We start from the raw sequence: 26,230 nt of genomic DNA, 5'->3' as shown, positions 1-26,230 counted from the left end.
ATATGCATAGCTACAAAATGTGGAAATCCCCAAGTCCATATTTATAGTCTCAAAATTTCCAGCGTCAGTGACGTCACTGTACTGAACACTAGGGGATAAATGGCAACAGTGTTGCAAGTGGCTGACCTGAATACGCGCTACTGTAGGTAGGTAGGTAGAGTGTATCTGATAGGGATAAAGTGAGTTTTATAGGGACAAACAGAGACCAATACACACACACACACACACAACATACGCGCGCAGACACACGCACACACACACGCATACACACACACACACACACATACACAGAGGGAAGAGGAAAAAACAAACCCTAAATATACTATCAACACAGAGGGGAGATAATACAAACCCCAAATAAACTATCTACACAAACGTACGCGAAGGCATACAAACCCCAAATATACTATCCAGACTCGAGAGGAAGAAAAAAAAACAACCAAATATACGATCTACACAACGTACGCGAACACACACACACACACACACACACACACACACACACACACACACACAAACAAACACACACACACACACTATAAAATGGATTAAATTAGTAACTACTTACAATATCAACTTCTGTGATGATCGTGGATAAATACCTATGTATCTATAATCAGCTGAAATTCCTATGAAATCCCACTATCTATTTATAGCTCCAACTTGTGGGTTATTCCTTTGGAAAATCCCACTATCTTTTTATAGCCTCAGCTTGAGTGACGTTCCTGTTTATGAATTCTAGTATATATGTATAACTACAAAATGTGGAAATCCCCAAGTCCATATTTATAGTCTCAAAATTTCCAGCGTCAGTGACGTCACTGTACTGAACACTAGGGGATAAATGGCAACAGTGTTGCAAGTGGCTGACCTGAATACGCGCTACTGTAGGTAGGTAGGTAGAGTGTATCTGATAGGGATAAAGTGAGTTTTATAGGGACAAACAGAGACCAATACACACACACACAGACACACACACACACACACACACACAGGGAAGAGAAAAAAACAAAATCCAAATATACTATCAACACAGAAGGGAGATAATACAAACCCCAAATAAACTATCCACACAAACGTACGCGAACGCATACAAACCCCAAATAAACTATCCACACAAACGTACGCGAACGCATACAAACCCCAAATATACTATCCATACAAACGTACGCGAACGCATACAAACCCTAAATATACTATCCACACTCGGGACGAAGAAGAAAAAAACAACCAAATATACGATCTACACAACGTACGCTAACACACACACACACACACACACACACACACACACACACACACACACACCACAGAGGGAAGAAGAAAACCATTATACACTATCCACACGGAGTGAAGAAATAACCCTTTATATATATGCTATCAACAGAGAGTGAAGAAAATAACCCATTATATTCCATCAACACAGAGTGAAGAAGAAAAAAGTTTTTTGAAAGCACCTAAGCCCTCACCTGCAATGACCAACTCTGCCAAACACCTACACCCCACCCCACCCCACTCCCAACACTACAAAACCCATTTAACCCGTTATTTTATGGCATCAGTGTGTGCTTTAGGAAACATCAAGACACAAAATGATGGATGAATAAACTGACTATTGTTTACGGACTTGCATGCCTAAAGAGCGTGCGTGAAGGAAAACATCCTTCCATTTCAATTCTAACTAAAACATGATCCAGAGGGATAGAGAGGTGAAAGAGCACAATTTCATAAAGTGTGAGTAAAAACAAAACACGCCATCCTTATTATACAATGTCAAGACCAAGAGACACTTACGTTTTCTTTCTGGTCTATTCTCTTTTAGAAGGTAGTATGAAATTTCACATCAGGGCCAACGCATCGGCTCACATTGTCAATTTTTTCCATTTCCATGTCTTTACTGGCACAAGTTCTTCATCATCTTCAATTTCTTCTTCTTCTTCTGAATCCCTCTTCTCTGTTTCGTCTTGTTTCTGTTTCTTCTCTTTTCTCGTAGGGCACTCTGAATTCCAGTGTCCTTTCTCCTGACAACGATATTAGGTATCTTGACTTTTGTCTCTCTTTCTTAGACGAAGCAGGTATTTTGGAGACAAATACCCATTTACCTTTGCAGATATAGCAAACTTCATTAGCACACACTTTCGTATGACTCTCATCAAATCAACGACCAAAAGAGTAAGTTTTGTTGCCACTTTCGCCTGTGAATTATGCTTTCGTATGACTTTTAGCAAATATTTGACCAGCAGGTCGATCTGTGCTGACTCTTCCATCTTCTTGATCGTTTGAGAGTGGAATGAATACTCTGACGCTAAGACACTCTCCTTATATACAGGGACCTGCTGCGTATACAACCTAGTCAAATGTAATTTTGCAATAAGATGAAACGATTTCATTGAGGAAGTAAAAGGCAATGATGTACCGTATCGCCTCACACAAAACCTGAAGTGTTAGCTCAGATCCGTGTCAGCGATTTCGAAGACGACATAACTGAGCTTTCATCAATGCTCTCCATTTATGCCACAAAACCACGAGTCCTGATTCACGCCAAAAGAAATTTCGTTCGGTCAATAAAAAATAGTGTCACATCTGAGAAACGCAAAAACGAACTTCCAGAAAACTGAGAACGACGGCTTACACCTACAACGTGAAATGTATGAGTTCAAGTAGTGCGTAAAACTTAGTCAAATTAAATTTTTATAGTCAAGACGAAACGATCTCTTTTCGAAGAAGAAAGCAGACACCAAGCGACAATGGCGATCCGTGTCACACAACACTTTTCAAAATGTATATGATCAGAGAGGTTTGTTCTAGCGATCTGCACGGTTAAATTAAATGTTGATGTATTTTGTAATAAGACGGACACAGTTTCCATGGGATCGCCCATGGAACCATTGTTAGTGCATTAGTTTAATTTTTTAAAATATTTTTTTATATAAATCGCCTATAGGATAGACCCAGTAAAGCATGGCCATTCTCGTCACTGTGTGAATAGCTACTCAAGTCAATTCGAAGTGAACGAGGTAAGAAAATAAGTATAGCCAATGAAATGGATTACAACGGGTGATGCTTTGTTTTGTTCTAGGACTGTGTGGCATAATAATCCCTATGTTCTTGCGTTGTTACCATTACAGTGCAGACAGACTGAAATGTGAACTTACAAGCCCTCTTTGTGTGTGTTGTACCATTTCTTCTTACCACATCAAAATACTGAGCGTCACAGTATTGGTTCGCGTTTTCAAGCTGACCATTTTTTTTTATATCTCACTTAAACATTTTAACATAAACGCTCACACTCACATCGGTAGAGTCAGAACAGACGTGTTACAGTATTGAGGGGCATGTTATCTTTTTTTTTTTTTTTTTTTGTTTTTTAAACTAATGAATTTGGGGTTTGTATGAAGTAAAGAACCGAAAGTACAGTGAAACTCAAGGATGATGACCCAATCTGTCTGTCTATTGATGCGTGTATTTACTTAAGAAGAAATATGACCTCTAAAACACAAAGAGATACGGCAAGCATGATTAGAATGAACATAATGATGTTTTCCTTCACGCCCGTGTAATTTAGAATTTCAATCCTCTTTGAAGACAAACTTGGTCTCCTTTTGTAGGGCTTGAAATAATAAAAAACCTGAAAAAATCTTAAGCACTTTGCTATAGATAATTTCATCAACAGACTAAACAACATAAATACCGTTACAACACTAGAAAGCCTTAAATCTTCTATCAAAAAGAAATGCATCAAAAAATTAAAGATTAACGATTACTAACCAATGAAACCGAATTTAACAAAGGCAGTGACATGTGAAGAAATGTCTCTCACTTTGGAAAGGTAGGCGAATGTACTCTGTCATGCACCATCAACTTGAAAAAAAATTATAAACAGAGAGAAACCTGAATTCAAAATTCAGTTGTTTTTTTCTTCAAAATTGTTTCGTTTCTTTTTTCTTTTTTTGGAACAAATCTAAGCACTAATATAGAGTGGAAAAGGGAAAATGCACATACAAGCTTTGATATTTCTGAAAAAATGAGGGGATATTCCTAACGTTCATAACGACCTATGGACTTGGACTTGTCTGTGACTTATCCACAAAACAAGATGTACATATTTCTGGTCAAGCTGCAAGTGTGTGCGTGTTTTTGAAAATGGTAAAAATGGGATATACAATTTTCTCGTGACACTTATAAAGTGAAGAGTCTGTGCAAGTGTCAAAAGCCAAAGTCATATAAGTTTTGTATTTTGTACGGCTTGTAAAGATTTCCACTTTAGAAAATGTGAAGTATCACAAGCTATTATCACAAACAGAAGTGGAACATAGGGGCTTGCAAGAAAGAAAATAACCCAGACAGTTGGTGTCATCAAAAGTGCTAGAGACGGTACCCGAACTTGCTTGCTTGCTTACTTGAATTAAAGTGATTTTCGCTCTAATGGAGCATATATCACTGGTTTAATAACGCACCGCGTGATTTTTAATTACTCCTGGGGAAGGAAAGAGAGCCTCATCTCCCAGGCTTTTATGTACTCACAGACTACTTTTAAATTTAGCCACTCAGGTGTAGGACTAACTAGTCCTTAACAACCTGACTGAAAGGCTTTAAACATGAGTGGGAATAGTCTCACCACACACTCATTTTTCTGTCCGAGCGTGGTAAAGGAGGAAAAAGGTGCTCAAAAAGACAGCCATGGGTGTTAAGTACTCAACAAAACGCTAGCCCGTACTTATTTCAAATCAAGTCCCATTTTTGCTAATGGACAGTAAAAAGTACCAATAATGTGTTAACCACTTGTGCAATTAGTTCAAATCTAACGAGTCTGTTAAATTTCCTACTTCCTAACATATCTATCTAATATTAGTACTTAGTGTACATAAAAATAGCCATACTGATCTTATTTAAATTATTATGTCTAAGAGACATACACCAGTTTGGTCACTGTTAGGTTTAAAAAGTTAAGTTTGTTGCGGTGTTCCAATGGGTCAAGTTTGTTTCGAGAATAGTTTAGTCAAGGAGGGATACCAAGCCAAATATGGTTCCCTAGTTAATAAAAAGCAATCTTTTGGAGCCCTAAAAAAGGCTGTTTTTTCTGTTAGAAGGTAACACGTCTCTCTTTTGCTTTCACGTTCTTTCCCGCACTCCTAGTCTCATGATTCTTGATATCAGGAAATGCGTAGCCATGATGGGCGGCAATGTAAGCAGCGGCTTCTACCAGTTGACTGAGGGGGTATCCAGTGTAGGTTTGTCTGTAGAATTGGGGAAGAACTCTGACCCTAATCCCCATTGAGAAGGTCTTGGTTTAAAGGTGTCTAGAGATTTGTAAGCAACGTATTGTATGGCTCTAATAAACTACCCTGCTTTGTTGACGTCATACAATGCTTGATCTAGTCCCATTTCGGTGTACTTCTCAACGAGGGTCAGCGTCCCTCCCACCTCCTCCTCAACCGCCTCAATTTCCTCTTCTGGTTCTGATACTAATTCTTTAGTTGAGGTAGATAGTTTCAAATCCGATGCTATGGTGTCTGTCGCTGTTATTGTTGTTGTGGTTGTTCTTTCAGCTGAGATTACCTGTAGTATCGGAGTGAGAAAAGAACGTTGTTGTTGTTGTAGGGTTTAACGCCATTTTTCAGCACGCGATAGACTATACATGGCGGCCAGTATTAATGGTGGAGGAAGAACCTGGGAAAAACCCGGAAAGAACCACCGACCCACGAGAAGCTACTGGCAAGCTTTCTCACATACCCACATTAGCCGAATCCGAGACTCGAACCCACGCAGACAAAGGTGAGATGACAGTGATCCGTAACGGAGAGCGCTTTAGACCACTCGGCCACTCAGGGCCCCAGAAAAGAACGTAGTGCCTCCGATAATTACATTTGAGTTTGCCATACCGTTTGTCTAACATAATTGGCCCTTTGTTTTGCCACCACTCTTTCCGGGGCAGGTCGTTTGTTAGGTATAGTCGGCTGTTGACTAGATGGTATTTGTGTTCTCGAGGTGGGTGGAGTGCTAACTGGCTAGGTCTGCATTTCTTGCTCCCGCTACTGTTGCGTATATTTCTTCCCTCCACACCGAGTTCTGGGCCTAATTCTTTTGATTTCGTTGTACCCGAACTTACATTATCCATATTATCACCAACAAAAAAAAACCGCACAAACCTAAAGAAACACTCATTCACTTTTTTACAGAACATTACTATTTTTAAAATTTTGATAAGCGACGGAAACGAAGGACTTAGAGTCGCACTTTCTAACCAAGATAAAGAAATCATGTGATGATAGACTCACTTCTGTATTTTTTCTTCTAACTGACTAACATATCATAGGCAATGGAATGTTATTTCTTTTCGGGAGTATGGGGTAGCCCTGAAATTTTTTTTGGAACTTGAAGCTATGGCGATCGCTTAGGTTATAAGATGGCGGCCTCCTCTGACGACAGGCTTTCTCACAGGATAAGGTCTGCTTCTTCGGAAAAGAGAAGAAGAACTCTTTGGTGTCGATACAACTGTTGACAAAGCCTCTGTCAGGTTCATGCTGCTGTTGCTGCTCTCTCTGCTGTTTATAAAGTCTGTACTTCTCCATCCATTCTTCTTTCTCCTTCTTGAATTCCTCCTTGAAGAGCTCTTCTTTCAGGTCTTCAGTGACTTTCAACATTATGATATTGTCTATCTCTTCAGGTCTCGGTATCAGACTTGTCATGACCCTATGCAAATTCACATAGGCTTCGTTCAACTTGGCTAATCTTGAGCACATCTTCGTAGGAAGATGAGTTAACAATGGATGGGCAGACTGGAGACTGCCCCGTTTTTATGGTCAAAGCGCGGACGTGAAGGAAAACATTACTACACGGTTTTCGAGCCGGAACGTTCAAATAGTGTTATGGGAGGGATAGAGAGAAGTCAAAGAGCATGAATCAAGATTCCTATAGCCAAACAAACCACAAAGGCATTTTTTTTCTTCAAAACACAACATTTTTTTTATTCATACTAACAAACAACTCTAACATTTTTTTTAACAATAATCCAACACTATAACATCAAACATTTTTTTAAAAAATGACAAACATTTTTTTCAATTGACAGTCTACTTTAAACAGGGCTGACAACGTTGTGAATGAAATTGTAATTTCCACTGTTGGAAATCATTAGGCCATTGATGGACACTACGTTTCCTAGCTTGAGACAAAAGATAAGCATAATGGTCACAAAACCATCGATCTACTTTCACATCGTTTCTAGAAGAAGAACGAGGATCAAAATGAGTCACTAAATGTTCTAAGGAATAGCCCAGGCTACGACGATGCAGAAAATACACACAATATTGTCCACACACCAAGGAATCTGTGCCTTGTAATTTCACATTATTGAATCGGGTGGTTTGAGTATTTCTTCTCATAAAGTCAATAATATCGTCTTCCAAAGGGGGCAATCCGTACGAATCAAAATATTCCACACATCCTTCTTGAGGAAAGTAGACGGCTACCCAGTGGGTTCCTGGGAGATGACTGTCGTCCGTGTTGATGACATAAGCTTGATGGTCTTGAGGTTTGCGATGAGGGAGTTCATCTTTAGCACAGACGACAGGATTCCAAGAAGCCGTATACGAACTGTGGTTCAAAAGGTAATAAAGTTCCCAGGTATCCATTGTTTTGTGCGTTTTTTCTTCTTCTTCTTCACAGGTAATAATAAGTCATCAATTCGATCCTGACTTTTTGCTTGAAAATGTCTGACAAATAACCGTTTCTTCGTTTCGTCTCCTCACTCTGATTCTGGAGAGCTTCGATACGATCGATCTCTTGAGTGGTTAATGGTGGACAAAAATGTTCACGCAAGTCTTTATACCACTGATGTAACACGTCTTCGTCCGATATGAGACTCCAAGCTTCGTCCAGATATTCGTCAATTTTTCTTCTTGACTCAGCATCAGGCATTTATCGTGTTGAATTTGACTGGGATGATCGTTATGACATCCATAGCAATCTTTCTTGATCAATTCCTTAATTTTTTTTCTGTCAAGACTATAGCATAACAGGAAACTAAATGTGCTTCTTGTTCTGACCATCTAGACTTGATCATGATGACTTCTTCGTCTTTGTCTTGGGGTTCTCCTTCCTCAGGATCTTCACATTCCATGTCCAAAGAATCCCTACTATACAAACATTGATAAAAGTCTTCCATGACTTATAATAGTCTAGAATGACATCTCTCAAACTGTTGGTTTATATCGTATTGTCCAATTCAGCATACAGGATGACGTTCACCGTATTATCTGCGCGTAGATTTTCTGCAAACTGAAATTCCACACGCATCTGGCCGGATTTTATAGGGAGAAAATGTCCCTCGTCGCTGTCTTGACTTACAATTCGTTAGAGAACCGTTTTCGAAAATGGAGTTTCACTGTAACTTTCCCTTTGGTGAATGGAATATTTTGTCCCAGATCTCCTTTTATAGCAATGTTGACAGTGTCTAAATACGACTTACTGACGGGCAAATAGTGAGGATGTACAAATTCACGGTGTACGTGATAGGTGTTTGCACCTTCCTGGTCATTGTTTGTGGTACTATCCACATTGAAAGGAATGACAGGCAGTAACGGCACAGAGGTGTGTCCCACCACGTTGTACTCCACCACATCGGAATACACAAAGATCAAATTAAGTCCTTGGTTCAGTTCTACCGGGTTTCCAAAAGCTCTGTAAAAATCCATATTACTTTTGATCTTGGGGCTCATATTGTTTGCGACCATTTCTGCATGTCTACCCAAAATTTCAAACAAACTACCATTGAACCTGAGGGACAATGTGTCCGTATCTTGAAATTTGATCACGAGACGATGAGCCACTTTATGGTACTCAATCTTCACACTTTTTTTGGCTCTGTTCAGTGCTTTGCCAAAGGCTAAGTTGAACCTGTCCGCAATAGTATCCACCAAATGTTCACCACTAAAATAATAACCTGAAGGAATTTTCAAGGTGTAGATAATGAAGGCTGGATTGCTGGCTGGTCTTGTGTCCCCTAAAAACCCGATTTTGTTGATTTCTTCCTCCAATTGGGCATTCAGGATTTCCACCTCGAAAGTGTTTTGCTTTTCGGTGATGTTTTTGATTTGTGTTGGGTGAATGATTTCCACTAAAGCCACTTCCCAATGGGCTTCGTGATCTAACTGGATGGTCTGAGGTAATTTGACCGTGTAACAGCACAACGTGTTCTTGGGAAACACCTCCATGGAACTGTCACTGGGTAAGGTTAAGTAAAATTGGTTGTTATTGCTTATAATTCCAGAGTTTTCTGGCTCTCCGAGGCGATACTGGAAGTTAGAGGAGTGTCTCCGTCCAAAATGGGGTTGTTGTTGTTGTTATTGGAGTGGTGACTGGCACTGGCACTGGACACAAGGTTCCCGTGGTTCCCGTTCGAAGAGAATTTCAGGGAGGGATTGGGAAGCAGGTAACCGATGCAACTGCTCAATAAAATGGTCCACAAGTGTTTGTCTCCTTGTTGCAAACTCAAATTGGCAATGGCTGCGCCGATGACACAATACACCACAAAGGTTTGGCAGAAAAAGACGATTTGCGTTTTAGGCACACGTTTTCCATACCACACCCACAAGGGTTGTGTTTGTAAATCTTGCAGAAAAGAATTGGGTGAAGGAGTGATCGCAGTAGCTGAATCTGTGTGAAAGGGCATGATGGTCACTTCTTTTCATAGTGCGAAGCGTCGATGCAAGAATGAAAACTGGGTGGATATCCTTTCCACCGTACTTTGACTTCTTTGACACGTCGTTTGACCACTTTACGGTTTCTGCGTTTGACAATGTCTTTGATGTCGTACACGTCGTCTTTTTTGGTGACACGACTTGATTTGAAATAAGTACGGGCTAGCGTTTTGTTGAGTACTTAACACCCATGGCTGTCTTTTTGAGCACCTTTTTCCTCCTTTACCACGCTCGGACAGAAAAATGAGTGTGTGGTGAGACTATTCCCACTCATGTTTAAAGCCTTTCAGTCAGGTTGTTAAGGACTAGTTAGTCCTACACCTGAGTGGCTAAATTTAAAAGTAGTCTGTGAGTACATAAAAGCCTGGGAGATGAGGCTCTCTTTCCTTCCCCAGGAGTAATTAAAAATCACGCGGTGCGTTATTAAACCAGTGATATATGCTCCATTAGAGCGAAAATCACTTTAATTCAAGTAAGCAAGCAAGCAAGTTCGGGTACCGTCTCTAGCACTCTTGATGACACCAACTGTCTGGGTTATTTTCTTTCTTGCAAGCCCCTATGTTCCACTTCTGTTTGTGATAATAACTTGTGATACTTCACATTTTCTAAAGTGGAAATCTTTACAAGCCGTACAAAATACAAAACTTATATGACTTTGGCTTTTGACACTTGCACAGACTCTTCACTTTATAAGTGTCACGAGAAAATTGTATATCCCATTTTTACCATTTTCAAAAACACGCACACACTTGCAGCTTGACCAGAAATATGTACATCTTGTTTTGTGGATAAGTCACAGACAAGTCCAAGTCCATAGGTCGTTATGAACGTTAGGAATACCCCCTCATTTTTTCAGAAATATCAAAGCTTGTATGTGCATTTTCCCTTTTCCACTCTATATTAGTGCTTAGATTTGTTCCAAAAAAAGAAAAAAGAAACGAAACAATTTTGAAGAAAAAAACAACTGAATTTTGAATTCAGGTTTCTCTCTGTTTATAATTTTTTTTCAAGTTGATGGTGCATGACAGAGTACATTCGCCTACCTTTCCAAAGTGAGAGACATTTCTTCACATGTCACTGCCTTTGTTAAATTCGGTTTCATTGGTTAGTAATCGTTAATCTTTAATTTTTTGATGCATTTCTTTTTGATAGAAGATTTAAGGCTTTCTAGTGTTGTAACGGTATTTATGTTGTTTAGTCTGTTGATGAAATTATCTATAGCAAAGTGCTTAAGATTTTTTTCAGGTTTTTTATTATTTCAAGCCCTACAAAAGGAGACCAAGTTTGTCTTCAAAGAGGATTGAAACTCTAAATTACACGGGCGTGAAGGAAAACATCGTTATGTTCATTCTAATCATGCTTGCCGTATCTCTTTGTGTTTTAGAGGTCATATTTCTTCTTAAGTAAATACACGCATCAATAGACAGACAGATTGGGTCATCATCCTTGAGTTTCACTGTACTTTCGGTTCTTTACTTCATACAAACCCCAAATTCATTAGTTTAAAAAAAAAAAAAAAAAAAAAAAAAAAAGATAACATGCCCCTTAATACTGTAACACGTCTGTTCTGACTCTACCGATGTGAGTGTGAGCGTTTATGTTAAAATGTTTAAGTGAGATATAAAAAAAAAATGGTCAGCTTGAAAACGCGAACCAATACTGTGACGCTCAGTATTTTGATGTGGTAAGAAGAAATGGTACAACACACACAAAGAGGGCTTGTAAGTTCACATTTCAGTCTGTCTGCACTGTAATGGTAACAACGCAAGAACATAGGGATTATTATGCCACACAGTCCTAGAACAAAACAAAGCATCACCCGTTGTAATCCATTTCATTGGCTATACTTATTTTCTTACCGCGTTCACTTCGAATTGACTTGAGTAGCTATTCACACAGTGACGAGAATGGCCATGCTTTACTGGGTCTATCCTATAGGCGATTTATATAAAAAAAATATTTTAAAAAATTAAACTAATGCACGAACAATGGTTCCATGGGCGATCCCATGGAAACTGTGTCCGTCTTATTACAAAATACATCAACATTTAATTTAACCGTGCAGATCGCTAGAACAAACCTCTGATCATATACATTTTGAAAAGTGTTGTGTGACACGGATCGCCATTGTCGCTTGGTGTCTGCTTTCTTCTTCGAAAAGAGATCGTTTCGTCTTGACTATAAAAATTTAATTTGACTAAGTTTTACGCACTACTTGAACTCATACATTTCACGTTGTAGGTGTAAGCCGTCGTTCTCAGTTTTCTGGAAGTTCGTTTTTGCGTTTCTCAGATGTGACACTATTTTTTATGGACCGAACGAAATTTCTTTTGGCGTGAATCAGGACTCGTGGTTTTGTGGCATAAATGGAGAGCATTGATGAAAGCTCAGTTATGTCGTCTTCGAAATCGCTGACACGGATCTGAGCTAACACTTCAGGTTTTGTGTGAGGCGATACGGTACATCATTGCCTTTTACTTCCTCAATGAAATCGTTTCATCTTATTGCAAAATTACATTTGACTAGGTTGCATACGCAGCAGGTCCCTGTATATAAGGAGAGTGTCTTAGCGTCAGAGTATTCATTCCACTCTCAAACGATCAAGAAGATGGAAGAGTCAGCACAGATCGACCTGCTGGTCAAATATTTGCTAAAAGTCATACGAAAGCATAATTCACAGGCGAAAGTGGCAACAAAACTTACTCTTTTGGTCGTTGATTTGATGAGAGTCATACGAAAGTGTGTGCTAATGAAGTTTGCTATATCTGCAAAGGTAAATGGGTATTTGTCTCCAAAATACCTGCTTCGTCTAAGAAAGAGAGACAAAAGTCAAGATACCTAATATCGTTGTCAGGAGAAAGGACACTGGAATTCAGAGTGCCCTACGAGAAAAGAGAAGAAACAGAAACAAGACGAAACAGAGAAGAGGGATTCAGAAGAAGAAGAAGAAATTGAAGATGATGAAGAACTTGTGCCAGTAAAGACATGGAAATGGAAAAAATTGACAATGTGAGCCGATGCGTTGGCCCTGATGTGAAATTTCATACTACCTTCTAAAAGAGAATAGACCAGAAAGAAAACGTAAGTGTCTCTTGGTCTTGACATTGTATAATAAGGATGGCGTGTTTTGTTTTTACTCACACTTTATGAAATTGTGCTCTTTCACCTCTCTATCCCTCTGGATCATGTTTTAGTTAGAATTGAAATGGAAGGATGTTTTCCTTCACGCACGCTCTTTAGGCATGCAAGTCCGTAAACAATAGTCAGTCTATTCATCCATCATTTTGTGTCTTGATGTTTCCTAAAGCACACACTGATGCCATAAAATAACGGGTTAAATGGGTTTTGTAGTGTTGGGAGTGGGGTGGGGTGGGGTGTAGGTGTTTGGCAGAGTTGGTCATTGCAGGTGAGGGCTTAGGTGCTTTCAAAAAACTTTTTTCTTCTTCACTCTGTGTTGATGGAATATAATGGGTTATTTTCTTCACTCTCTGTTGATAGCATATATATAAAGGGTTATTTCTTCACTCCGTGTGGATAGTGTATAATGGTTTTCTTCTTCCCTCTGTGGTGTGTGTGTGTGTGTGTGTGTGTGTGTGTGTGTGTGTGTGTGTGTTAGCGTACGTTGTGTAGATCGTATATTTGGTTGTTTTTTTCTTCTTCGTCCCGAGTGTGGATAGTATATTTAGGGTTTGTATGCCTTCGCGTACGTTTGTATGGATAGTATATTTGGGGTTTGTATGCGTTCGCGTACGTTTGTGTGGATAGTTTATTTGGGGTTTGTATTATCTCCCTTCTGTGTTGATAGTATATTTGGATTTTGTTTTTTTTCTCTTCCCTGTGTGTGTGTGTGTGTGTTTGGGTGTGTGTGTGTCTGTCTGTGTGTGTGTGTGTGTGTATTGGTCTCTGTTTGTCCCTATAAAACTCACTTTATCCCTATCAGATACACTCTACCTACCTACCTACAGTAGCGCGTATTTAGGTCAGCCACTTGCAACACTGTTGCCATTTATCCCCTAGTGTTCAGTACAGTGACGTCACTGACGCTGGAAATTTTGAGACTATAAATATGAACTTGGGGATTTCCACATTTTGTAGCTATGCATATATACTAGAATTCATAAACAGGAACGTCACTCAAGCTGAGGCTATAAAAAGATAGTGGGATTTTCCAAAGGAATAACCCACAAGTTGGAGCTATAAATAGATAGTGGGATTTCATAGGAATTTCAGCTGATTATAGATACATAGGTATTTATCCACGATCGTCACAGAAGTTGATATTGTAAGTAGTTACTAATTTTATCCATTTTAGTCTAAACCATTGTAACTTAATTTTCGGGGATATGTTTATTTTCCTTTAAATTCTGGGACAATTTCGTCATTTTAGCGTTACTTTTAGTCACATCCATTTTGTCGTTGAGCATTTCCTTGATTATAGCTATTTATAGCATCATTACAATTATGCAAATTTTTGAACACCCCAGCAAGATTTCAGGTCTTTGTAATGCTTTATATATAAATCTCAGGCTTGTACTAGTGTATGTATGTCTCTGTCTCTGTTGTATTTGACCCTCTACCATCATTGTCCCTAGACAGTCCCACCATGTTCAATTCCCCTTGACGCTATTCAGACCCACCATGTTCAATTTCCATATGTTAAATTCTCTTGAGGCAATATCCCCCCAGGGGTTTCCGTAATGTTAAATTTCCCATTGTCCCTAGACAGTCCCACGATCTATTCCCCATCTTCAGTTTCCCATTGTCCCTAGACAGTCCCACGATCTATTCCCCTGTTCAATTCCCCTTGTCCCTAGACAAACCCAAACTCTATTCCCCATGTTAAATTCCATTGTCCCTAGACAGACCCAAACTCTATTCCCATGTTAAATTCCCATTGTCCCTAGACAAGCCCAAACTCTATTCCCCATGTTCAATTCCCCTTGTCCCTAGACAGACCCAAACTCTATTCCCATGTAATGCTAGTTCCCCTTGTCCCTAGAGTTGCCCACGATTTTTCTCCATGTGAAATTTACATGGTCCCCAGAGTTGCCCAGGAGTGTCTGTAATGGTAATTCCCATTGTCCCTAGGGTGCCCCTATTAACTACTATTGTGATATCGTTTATATGCGATTTAGGTTATATTAATGTGAAATATCATGACGGCTAGCACATCACCACTATTCCACTATTGGTATATCAGCACATTCAAAATTAGAATTCATTCCGGACACCTATGTAATTATTTGGAATAATCTATACATTTGGACTTATTATATGAACTTTCAAGGACTATTTGTGACTTAATCCATTGTAAGTTTTTTTTAAAATTTTCATTTGGTAATCGAAGGAAATACATTATCTGGTAATTTTAACAAAACGTGTTGGTTTTCGCTCTTTTCTGTTACTTAGTTTAGGACCATAGAGACTTATAACTACCTTCCAAAAAGTAGATTTTCTTGATTGGATATGTTTTTAAAGGCACAAACCGTTGATTTTTTAATGGTGTTTCCTTCCTATTCTGCGCCAATGCGATTAACGGTTTCATTACAACTTCAATAAAAAAAAGAAGTTCTGAAATTTACAATTACTTAAGTACAGCGAAGTTTTACAAATTTAGCTAGTACAAATGATTCTCCAGTCTGTATAGTCTTTCAAATTAATGGCTGCTCTCGAACGCATTTCACAAGATTTAAATTTACATGAATATATTTCTTGCGCGGATTGTTGCAGTTAACATTGTATGGGTAGAGATTTTATAGAAACATTACAGAGGAAAATGGCATATGACAGATTTCGGAGATTAAGCTGTAAAAAAGGATTTTATTGACTTTGGTTCATTCGTATGGATTGAGGTTCTTGTCTGCATTTAAACCTAAATTGTTGGCTTTGTTAGCTTGCAGTCTCGTACGGTAGCAGATTTTGCACACAAATTTTGATTGTCACTTAATTTTGTTTTTCAATCAGCACCCACCAATGCCTGATATCATTCGTTTTAAAACATGATTATGATCGTGTTGAGAGTTAGAATCACTGCTTAAACAATTGTCGATAATATATTTAACCAAGCGTTGTTACTAAAATTGTGTCCGTTTGTCATGGAGTGTTAAAGGCATACAGTAATGTGTGTGCAACAGAGTATCGAATGGTAACACTCCATATAAATTCAGTCACAAATAATTGGCAGGATTCAAGTGGAAAACTGATTTAAAAAGGTAATAGTTAACCGATACATTTTGCTGTATTGGTGTTCGTTTTTAAGAGTCTTTTGAAACATCTATAATTTTGACACATTTTTGTAAGATCTGTTCTTCCTCATGGAGAGAGATTAAAGACGAAAAGAAGCAGAAGAATAAGAAAACAAATCTGCCTAACTATGGAAATAACGATTTGAAATATATACATAAAAGACGATATAATTACTTAATGGAGAGAATATAGCTCTGAAAGTGATAACGGAGCTGTGGAGATATTATTTCAATATTTCATTATATATATATATATATATATATATATATATATATATATATATATATATATATATATATATATATATATTACACTGCAAATTGCAGTCTCTTTCTTCTACGGCACCGGATTAAAAAAAAACGGGTTGGCAAGGGAAATAATCGATATGACAGAAAAACTGACAAACAACCGTGCAAAACTGATGCAAAACCATCCCGTGCGCCTTCGGAATGTCATGAATGAAATGTTCAGAGGGACATATAAACCAGAAAACACGGAATATCTTCCCCCCGAGCACCCAAGAGCGATGATGTTCAATCTGCCACCCAAAATGCCCAAACCAGGAAACCCTGTTGGGCCCACGGTCACCCAACGGAATAAATTTTCGTAATACATAGACTATTATATGAAGCCCCGCATCCATACACTACCTTGACCCCTTTAAGACACAGCGGACACCTAGTAACAATAAAGCCCGTGAAACGTTACCACCTGACACAATTTTTGTTACACTAGGCGTAACAGCTCTCTATGAAAACATTACGCTAGTTGAGGGAATACATGCATGTACAGAATCCTAAGAAACAAGACTGTGAAGACGCCACCCAAGGAATTCCTCGTCAAACTCCTGAAACTGGTTCTTAGACTCAACAACTTTGAGTTGAATGACAAGAATCACCTCCATGTAAACACAACATCCATGGGGATAAATATGTAGCCCCTTTTCTGCAAATATATTAACAAGCCGGTTATAAAGCCAACTTTTCGACTCTGTGAACTATAAGCCATACCAGTGGGAAGTTTTCATTGACAACGTGGAAATGAAATGGAACGTCGGGATATAAAAGCTAGACGAATTCACAAAAGCAGATCAATACTTTCCATCATCCGCTCAAATTCACTGCCGACGATTTGAACACAGGCCATATGTTTTTGGATATAAAAATTAAAATTGTCCATAACATACTTCATACAGGTTCATTGCAAACTGACTGACAAACATCAGTACTTTCTTTCATCAGTTGCCACCCAAGGCACTGCACCAGTAACATCCCTTACAGTCAAGCACGTAAGATAAGGATAATTTGCTCTGATGAGACAACTTTCAATAAGGGGTGTAGACAACTAACCCAACATCTGAGAGAGTCTGGCTACAAAAAATATATAATAGAGGAAATGATACATAAAGCCAAACAAACAAACCGTGCTGACCTTCCAAAGCTCAGGGGAAAACGAAACGTGAAACAAGCATATTTCATCCTCACGTTCCAACCAGAGAACCCACAAGTAGGTCGCATCATTCACAAACATTAGTCAATCATTGAATTGTGAAAACCGCTTAGATTGATCTTTTTACACAAACCAGTAGTATTATTTCGCGGACCTCAAAATTTAATATACATGCTAATCAGGACAAATGTAAAGCCACTCCCAAATCAACGAATAGACGGGAAATCGAAGCCTTGTGGAAACAAACGATGTAAAACGTGCCAACACATGAAGGAAGAAAAAACACATTTTTCAACACAGCCAGGGGTGAAAATCTTAATGTTCGCAACCATACTATAACATGCAACACTGAAACTGTGATAAACACCATGCAGCTCCCAATATATTGGAGAAATGTAGAAATTAAATATTAAAACTAATCTCCACAGATCAGACTGGCAAACTATTAAAGTGGATTGGAGCCCAGTGGTGGAACATATCTCTTTATTCCATACTTTCAGTGATATAATCCTGACTGGGATTACCCATAACTCAAAATGAAGCACAAAAATTAGGAAATCCAAAGAAGCCTATCGAATTCGCCAGCTGCGTATACTCAAACCCATCGGCTTAAATCAGGAATAATCCAAACGGGCATTTGTCGGTGCGTAGGTAACAAAGAACTTACAGGCAACCAAAACCACATTTTCCTACCATTAAGTCGCTTTCTCAAACTCATGGTCTTCTCTATCATTTTTATGTAAAAATGTCAAAAAACACATTTGTAAATTTATTAAAAAGCGTTTAGTAAACTATTAAATATTACAAACTCATTTATGTAATTTTGCTCTAGAACATAAATTCGTAAAATTTTTAACAACGCCATCCTAGCGTTACATTAGATTCAGGATAAAATATTACATCCGGGATGTAAAATTATATAGACAGCATAATGCTTTGCTAGCATTAAAAGTAACAACAGTCAACTTTGTTAAACCTTTATTTTGTAATTAATTGTAATTATTTACACCAAACACAACGCCGACTTTTTATACTACTTGCGTTTTTGTGGGCTTTTGCGGGTTTTGTTGTTTTCGTTTGTGTAATTGTTCTTTGTGGCTTTGTGCCTTTGAAAATGGAATCTGTGGGCTGGTTTCGTGCCAATTTTGCATTGTTGTTTGTCCGTGTGTGTGTGTGTGTATATATTTATTTAGTAATTTGCATTTTAATGTGTATTACAAATTGTGCGGCTTTTGAGTATATAGTATATAAACAGTTTTACGGTATTTTATAAATAAACTATGATAGAAAGATAACCTTTTAATATATTTTTCAATGATATTATGTTTTATATTCATGTACGTTAACACAGAACATATTGTTTTATACGTCATTTTTATAAGATGCTAAAAAGTTACATGCATTTGTTAAAACACTAGAAGTTGGTGTATTCGTAATATTATATATTTCTCCTCTTGTCAAAGATTTTTTTAAAAGATCTTCAATCAGCAAAATACCTGCTAAACTCATTTTTATTGATGTTTAACAAATACAGGAAGAATTACAATGCTTTGGTTCTTACCAACTAAACCCTTGCCTCACGATCACCACCACCACCCGCGCCGCCCCTTTGAACTTATTATTTAAACAATACAGAGCTGTAGAACAGTTTTTCAAAACTCTCAAATAAGTAATGCCTTAAAAAATTGTCTCATAAACCATAATACCGCTCACTTCACTTCGCACTTAGGGAATTTAGCTTCCGTTACGGCTTCCTTTAGGAGAATGTTTGCTAAATTTTATTAAATTGATCTTTAATTAGATTCGACGTTTCCTGAGAAACTTATTACAAAACTGCTACCACAGAACCGTTACGACAACATTAAAAAATTTAAAGGCTCAAGGATACAACATTTAAAGGAATCAAATTCGAAGATTCTGACAATATTGAAATTCCATCCAGATTACAGTAAAGACACGATCGACAAGATAAGTCTATCATCACATTTAACTTGCAAAGCTGTAATATTAAATGCAAATGTAATATGGTCTTGTTTCACCCATCAATTGTTGTGTGGTGCAAAAATGTATAAAAATAACATTGGGATAATTGGAAGTTTGGATGAACGTATCTGGGATATATCGAATAAGCAAGTTTGGAAGACTTAGGTACTTGTATTTTTGTTAAAACCATTAGGACAGCTAAACAAAGTTAAGATAATCGACATTCTGCTGTAACAATCGAAGCTAAACAAAAGATATTCGCTGGTCGGGTTATTGCTCCGTCAAAAGACTACAGATTACGTCGGAACTCAATAATCCTTCAAATTATTGGTACTCTATTCAAAGTTAACCCCTACAGACATTTGTTACAATTGCCCAAATACATTTCATTATTTATTTACAAAGAATATTACAGTGGACAATGAATGTTTTGATTTTGTATTCTTATTCGAACTAAAGTTTAGGTTATAAGCGGTATCTGTTGAGCTATTTAACTTACCAGCGATCCAAGGATATAGTTGTATCCATGTTTATTCATACCGACCTCTCGGATCTGAAAAGAGATGAGTTGCATTAAACTAAGCGCTATTCTTTGAAGCATATCTTTTATTCAACATATCCACGGGGCTCAGCTAAATCCTTGGCAAATCATTGTATAGGAAACTATCGCTGTACTGCAAAATCATAGCAAAATTCATATGCGGAAAACAAGGAACTGACTGAATGGGATGTTCTTTCCATAGTTTTTATTTGATTCAATCAAAGAAGGTCTCTAACGTATCCGTGGCACGATTACAAGCATCAAAATGTCAGGGCATTGAAATATTTATCCCACTCTGAATTTTTCCATGCGTATTGTCCCTGTATTCGCGATCATATGCATATGACGGATTTAATTTCTGCGTTTTTATTCTTTTGTATTGAACCCAGACACGATAAATAAGTTTTATATTACGCTGCTTTGTGGTGTAGCTAATTCGATTATACATTACACTGGTCAACAGTGAAATCATTACTGACTTGAAAAGGCCCTAATCTGTAGTATTTTGGTGTGCCGAACACGAATATAACCGTGAAAAATTTGTATTGGCTCTCGTTTTGAAGATATTCATATACCTCATTTTCTATGTTTCACTGTGTAAATTTCTCCAGTAGGACTGCAGCAACATCCGGAATAATGATGTAACATTGCATAATACCATCATGCTCACATGATCCACAGTTGATTGCATCATTTTCTGATGCAATGCAATACTAATGCCATGCGGCTGCTGAAGTAAGTTGACGTCAGCAGTGTACTATACATGTGTAGGCCTATTATACTAATGCCAGGCGGCTGCTGAAGCTGACGTAAGCAGTGTACTATATAAAGCCCAATCAGATAGGTTCAGCATTTAAAATATTTTAGACGTTGTGCGAGACAGTTCAAGCTACTGTTACATAAAACTTATTATTTTATCCATTTACGTACAATAAAGAACAGTAATGCCTCGAAAGTGTGTTAATACCGCGGACAATTTTTGCTATATTTGTGGGGAAGTGACATTTGCCAACCAGAAGAAAAGTATCAATTCTCAAGTGAAGAAGGCATATCATCTTTACTTCGGATGCAAGGTTGGTGACCAAGACAAGCCTTGGGCTCCGCATATATGCTGTGCTACATGTACAACACAGCTTTCACAGTGGTTGAATTGCAAAAGGTCATCAATGCCGTTTGCAGTCCCAATGGTGTGGAGAGAGCCAAGCAACCACCTAAATGACTGTTACTTCTGCTTGGTTCCTCCTCTTTCCGGCGGAATAACGAAGCGAAAGAAGTCGAGAATAGTCTACCCAAACATTCCGTCTGCATTGAGACCAGTTCCACATGGTGAGGGACTTCCTATTCCAGAACCTCCAGCAGAATATTCTCTTGATTCATCTGACGAAGACAAAGGTGAGTCGACCTGTTCTTCTCCTGGTCCATCAGCATGCAGTGATCCAGATTTTCACTGTGGTGCATCATCAACCCCACACAGAATAACACAGGAAGAACTAAATGACCTGATTCGTGATTTGGACTTATCAAAGAACAAGGCAGAATTGCTAGGATCAAGACTCCAACAATGGAATCTTCTAGAAGAAGATGTCACAATTACTGCATATCGAAAGCGCCACCAGCAATTGGAGCCTTTCTTCAGAAAGGAAAGTAATCTGATATTCTGTTCCGATATTGAGGGCCTCATGAATGCTTTAAAAATCACTCATGACCCACAAGAATGGAGACTATTTGTGGACTCTTCGAAACTGAGTCTCAAGGCTGTGCTTTTGCACAATGGAAACATTCTTCCATCTATTCCAGTAGCGTATGCTGTCCACATGAAAGAGACATACGATAACTTAAGGCAGCTACTGAATTCCATTGAGTATAACAAGTACAGCTGGCACCTCTGTGGTGATTTGAAGGTAGTTGCCCTTTTAATGGGACTGCAGCAAGGATATACAAAATACATGTGTTTCTTATGCGAGTGGGATAGCCGAGCAAGGGAAATGCACTACATGAGGAAGGAATGGACTCACAGGCAGAATGTAGCCATTGGAGAGAAGAATATCCAACACCCAGCTCTGGTTGAGGCTCAGAAAATCTTGCTACCACCCCTTCACATCAAACTAGGTTTGATGAAGAACTTCGTGAAAGCCATTGACCGGACTTTGCCAGCATTCCGATACCTGCATGAAAAATTCCCTCGACTCAGCGAAGCAAAGATTAAAGAGGGAGTTTTTGTGGGTCCTCAGATTCGAGAGCTTTTCAAAGATGACCGGTTCAACAACTTGCTGGAAGGTGACGCGAAACAAGCATGGAATGCTTTTCGCCTAGTTTCTACAAACTTCCTCGGAAATGTTAGGGCAGAAAACTATAAGGTACTAGTAGAAGACATGTTGATGAAGTATAAGAAACTTGGCTGCAATATGTCTCTAAAGATTCACTTCCTTCATTCCCATTTGGATTTCTTTCCTAGCAACTGTGGTATTGTTAGTGATGAACACGGCGAACGTTTTCATCAAGATATCGCAACAATGGAACAAAGATACCAGGGAAAATGGTCCACTACAATGCTGGCTGACTACTGCTGGACACTCCTCAGAGATGCTCCCGAACAGCTGTACAAGAGACAGGCGAAGAAATCTAAGATGTAGTCAATGACTTGATTTTTTATAGGTAGGCTATTACAGTTGACCTTTTACTATTGGAATGCATTTCGTTATGTAAACATTAATTTCTTGCAGATTACAAAAAAACTAGAGCCAATTTTGCAATTTGACTGTCATATTCGTGTTCAGCACATAAAAATTGATAAGAATTGACTAATTTTATTTCAGTAACATGACTTTTGTAAAAATTTGTTGTCCAGTGTTATCGAGGCACAGTGTCCAGATTCCGTCTGGTAACTTTGACCAAATAAGTTCGCGCTACTTCAAGAGTCACATACAATTATCAGCCTGTGTGGACATCGTTTTTCATAGTAATAAAATCGTTAATTCAAACAAATCACAACATTAATAGTTATAAAGAGAAAAAATGTCTTAATTAGAGAAAATTAAAATTTGTGTGAACTCAACTGGTCCCTAACTGCTACTACGTGAATCGTGCAGAAATTCCAGCTTCACGAATCTGATTAAAATTGATTAATACAGAAATATATTGCCAATAAACGAGCCGGAATTTGGTCACATTGGTTGGTGATGCAAAACGTTAGGTTATTGAACACCTTGGGAACAGTGTTTATATACTATCTCATGGCTTCAAAACTCAATCGTCCGACCTAGTAGAAAACTGTCATCTCTTGTGGCCCTTAATATGTGTGCACAGACAATTTAGTCTGCAGACTAATTATATAGAAAATAAGTATTAACAGTCGTATAGAATGTCTGTGAAATATAGAAGTATGTCTATTCTGCGACGTATTCATTTCCGTTCAGGACATTCAATCTTTCGACGGAACAAACTGTTTATGATAGGGTCTTGTGATAATTTAAACATAAAAACACATAACGCAGTCAGCAAGTGAAAAACTTTACGACAATATGTATGGTGGCACGACTAATTTCATTAAGGATTGCAAAGCGCACAGTGCAGAAATTCCGTCTTGGTTTGGATTTAGAATTTGTCCGAGTCGGTATGCAGTGACTAATCGTGTGATCCGTAATTTGTGTAGTCATATCAAAACTACAATGAACTAATTATATTGTCATTAAATATCAAAATATTTGGTCACACTCAGTGAAGAAAGAAATATGTTGCATAGCCGTGACTTTTATTGTTTTTTGTGAAAATTACTTTAAACAGTACAAATCTTTAATAATTCGTAACATAAAGGCTTTGCCAGTACTCTCTTGTCACAGGAAAGACATAGTCAGTTAATGAAAAGTTTATTTCCACATCAATGTTGCTGTTGCTAATTCAGTAATGGATTACTGGTCGCACATTACCGAAATTCTTTCTGATTTGAGAAGTCGCTTTACTGTATTGTTTTTAAGCCAATAACAAAGTGTCTTATGGGAAATTTTATTTCTTTGGCATTAAAATGTTTACTTTTGATTACGGCAAAGGGGTTAAGTCATATTTCATGGAGAAAGTAATGTCTGATGAAGCCAAAACACTGCTTTCCAATTATCGAAATGAATTCACCTTTCTGATCGATATATTTGACCTTTGTTCTAGTTCCGACCGTTACAATCTTTCATCAAACCAAGCATGAAGCGCCTGAAAAATTATTCTAAAACAATAAGAGATATGGCTACTTAGCGTAACTTTTTGTGACATTGTTGAAGGTATAGCGTATTTGATTGTAGTCACAAATTGCAGTGTGCGGAGATTAAATCTGGGGTTCAGAAGTGTCCGTTTCGCCCTAGTCCCCTATTAGTGAGATATTTTTTTAACTTGAAAACCCGCATAGTGAGTACTGATTAAATTTAATTTTAAAAATAGTGTCACCTCTGTGAGGTACATTGAACTTGCCAGAAAATACCATCAACCCTTGCTTCAAATATGGGTACAGTGTCAATATTAAATAAAACCCGATGCGAAGCGTATATGACAATATGATACTATATAGGTAAAAGCAAGACATATAGTCAGTCCCTGAAAGGCATTATACCGCACTGGTTGGTTAGTGAAGTTTATTCCATTATAGATTTCTCGGCACAAGGTCCTGACCTAGATTGTTGTTGTTGTGGGGTTTAACGTAAAATTTCAGCACACGATAGTCTATGCATGCGGCCAGTATTAATGGTGGAGGAAGAACCCGGGAAGAACCACCCACCCACGAGAAGCTACTGGCAAGCTTTCTCACATACCCACGTTAGCCGAATCCTAGACTTGAACCCACGTAGACAGAGGTGAACTTGCGAAGTAGGACGTACGTCTGAGGAATAATGATCGAATTTCAAGGAGAAAGTATGATCGCACGCAATGAAAAGAAGAAATATGTTGTCCAGTCTGCGAAGCACATTGATCTTTGAGAACATAACCTTCAATTCTTGTCTAACAACTCACTAAAATGAAAACTCTAGGGTTTGATTGTCTGACAGAAAACTGCCAATACAAACGGAAATTATAGGCAATAAATTAATTGGTGAGATTTGCATCTGAAAGTAAACTACCAATACAAACGGGACTTATGGCTAGTAAATTAATTAGTAAGATTCGCGTTTATTTTATCAGATCACCATATGCAGAGAGTGCTAAAATATTGTCTGTGGCTGGGGTCAGACTTGAATTTACTTCTGTCAGATCACCAAATGCAAAGTGGTAAAACACTGTTTGTGTCTGGGGTCCGAACTTCGCTGCGTAATGCAAAATTGCAATCCAGGGTGATTCTAAATCTGTGTTGATAATGCCATCAAAGAGATATGATGTCAATCTTGGCAAAATATTAAATCTGTATTCCAATCTGCAACAAAAATTAACGATTTTAAAAAGTACTTTCGGTCTTTTCAAACGTTGTCTCCAAACATTTTAGAACTCCAGGCATTGAAAATCAGATAACGAAGAACTGTTGAAATGAGGCATATGTCAAATTTATGACATGTTGTTTGTCTTATTATATGGTGTGAGGCAAACTGGGAAAGAAACAAGCGAGCATACCATAGATTAATTTCACAGGTTAGAAGAACAAATCTGAGATCGAGCTAGTTCAGAGAAGTGAGCATATGTGGAACATAATCTGCAAAGTATAAAGAATGAATATCTAAGACCATAACAAATTTAGTATCTCACTTCGATAATAAATATAAATATTGTGTTTTGTCTTGACAAAAAAACTTGTGCCCAAACACTGAGTCGTTTCTAAACAGTTGTTACATTGTAAATCGTTCCAATTCTCGACATAAAAGCTATTTAATCTCCTGGTGAAAATCGAAATAAAGTACAAGTGAAAACTCGACCGTCTAAATAAGCTAGTAGTGAAAATGTTTCTGTCTAAATAAGCTACGAATGAAAACACATCTGTCACTTTGGCATCAGGAGAGGCTAATTATATAATAAATCAGCAAGAGTAGTTGTTGTTGTTGCTGTAGGGTTTGACGCCATTTTTCAGCACACGATAGGCTATGCATGGCGGCCAGTACTGATGGTGGAGGAAGAACCCGGAAAACCCTGGGAAGAACCACCGACCCACGAGAAGCTACTGGCAAGCTTTCTCACACACCCGCATTGGCCGAATCCTAGACTCGAACCCACGCAGACAGAGGTGAGATGGCAGTGATCCGTAACGGAGAGCGCTTTAGACCACTCGGCCACTCGGGGCCCCAGCAAGAGTAGTAAGATTCTGATTTAAGAAATTCAATATGTTCGAACCAGTACAATTCGCCTG

At 38.2% G+C, this 26,230-nt stretch overlaps 1 protein-coding gene across 1 annotated transcript in view; it reads right to left on the bottom strand.

Annotated features, from left to right (window-relative positions):
• The window catches only part of LOC149797873 (glutamate receptor 2-like), a 179,220-nt gene that overhangs the window by 45,995 nt on the left and 106,995 nt on the right, over positions 1 to 26,230 (bottom strand). Inside the window, exon 5 of the mRNA XM_089960812.1 lies at positions 19,879 to 19,932. Coding sequence (XP_089816938.1) covers positions 19,879 to 19,932 — 54 coding nt within the window. The remainder of the gene's footprint in view (positions 1 to 19,878; positions 19,933 to 26,230) is intronic.

This window comes from Sinohyriopsis cumingii, chromosome 6 (assembly GCF_028554795.1).
Source record: "Sinohyriopsis cumingii isolate HCF-2022 chromosome 6, ASM2855479v2, whole genome shotgun sequence".
Classification (NCBI taxonomy): Eukaryota; Metazoa; Mollusca; class Bivalvia; order Unionida; family Unionidae; genus Sinohyriopsis; species Sinohyriopsis cumingii.
Note: the sequence above shows the minus strand (reverse complement) of the source record. Positions and strands in the feature narration are given on the sequence as shown.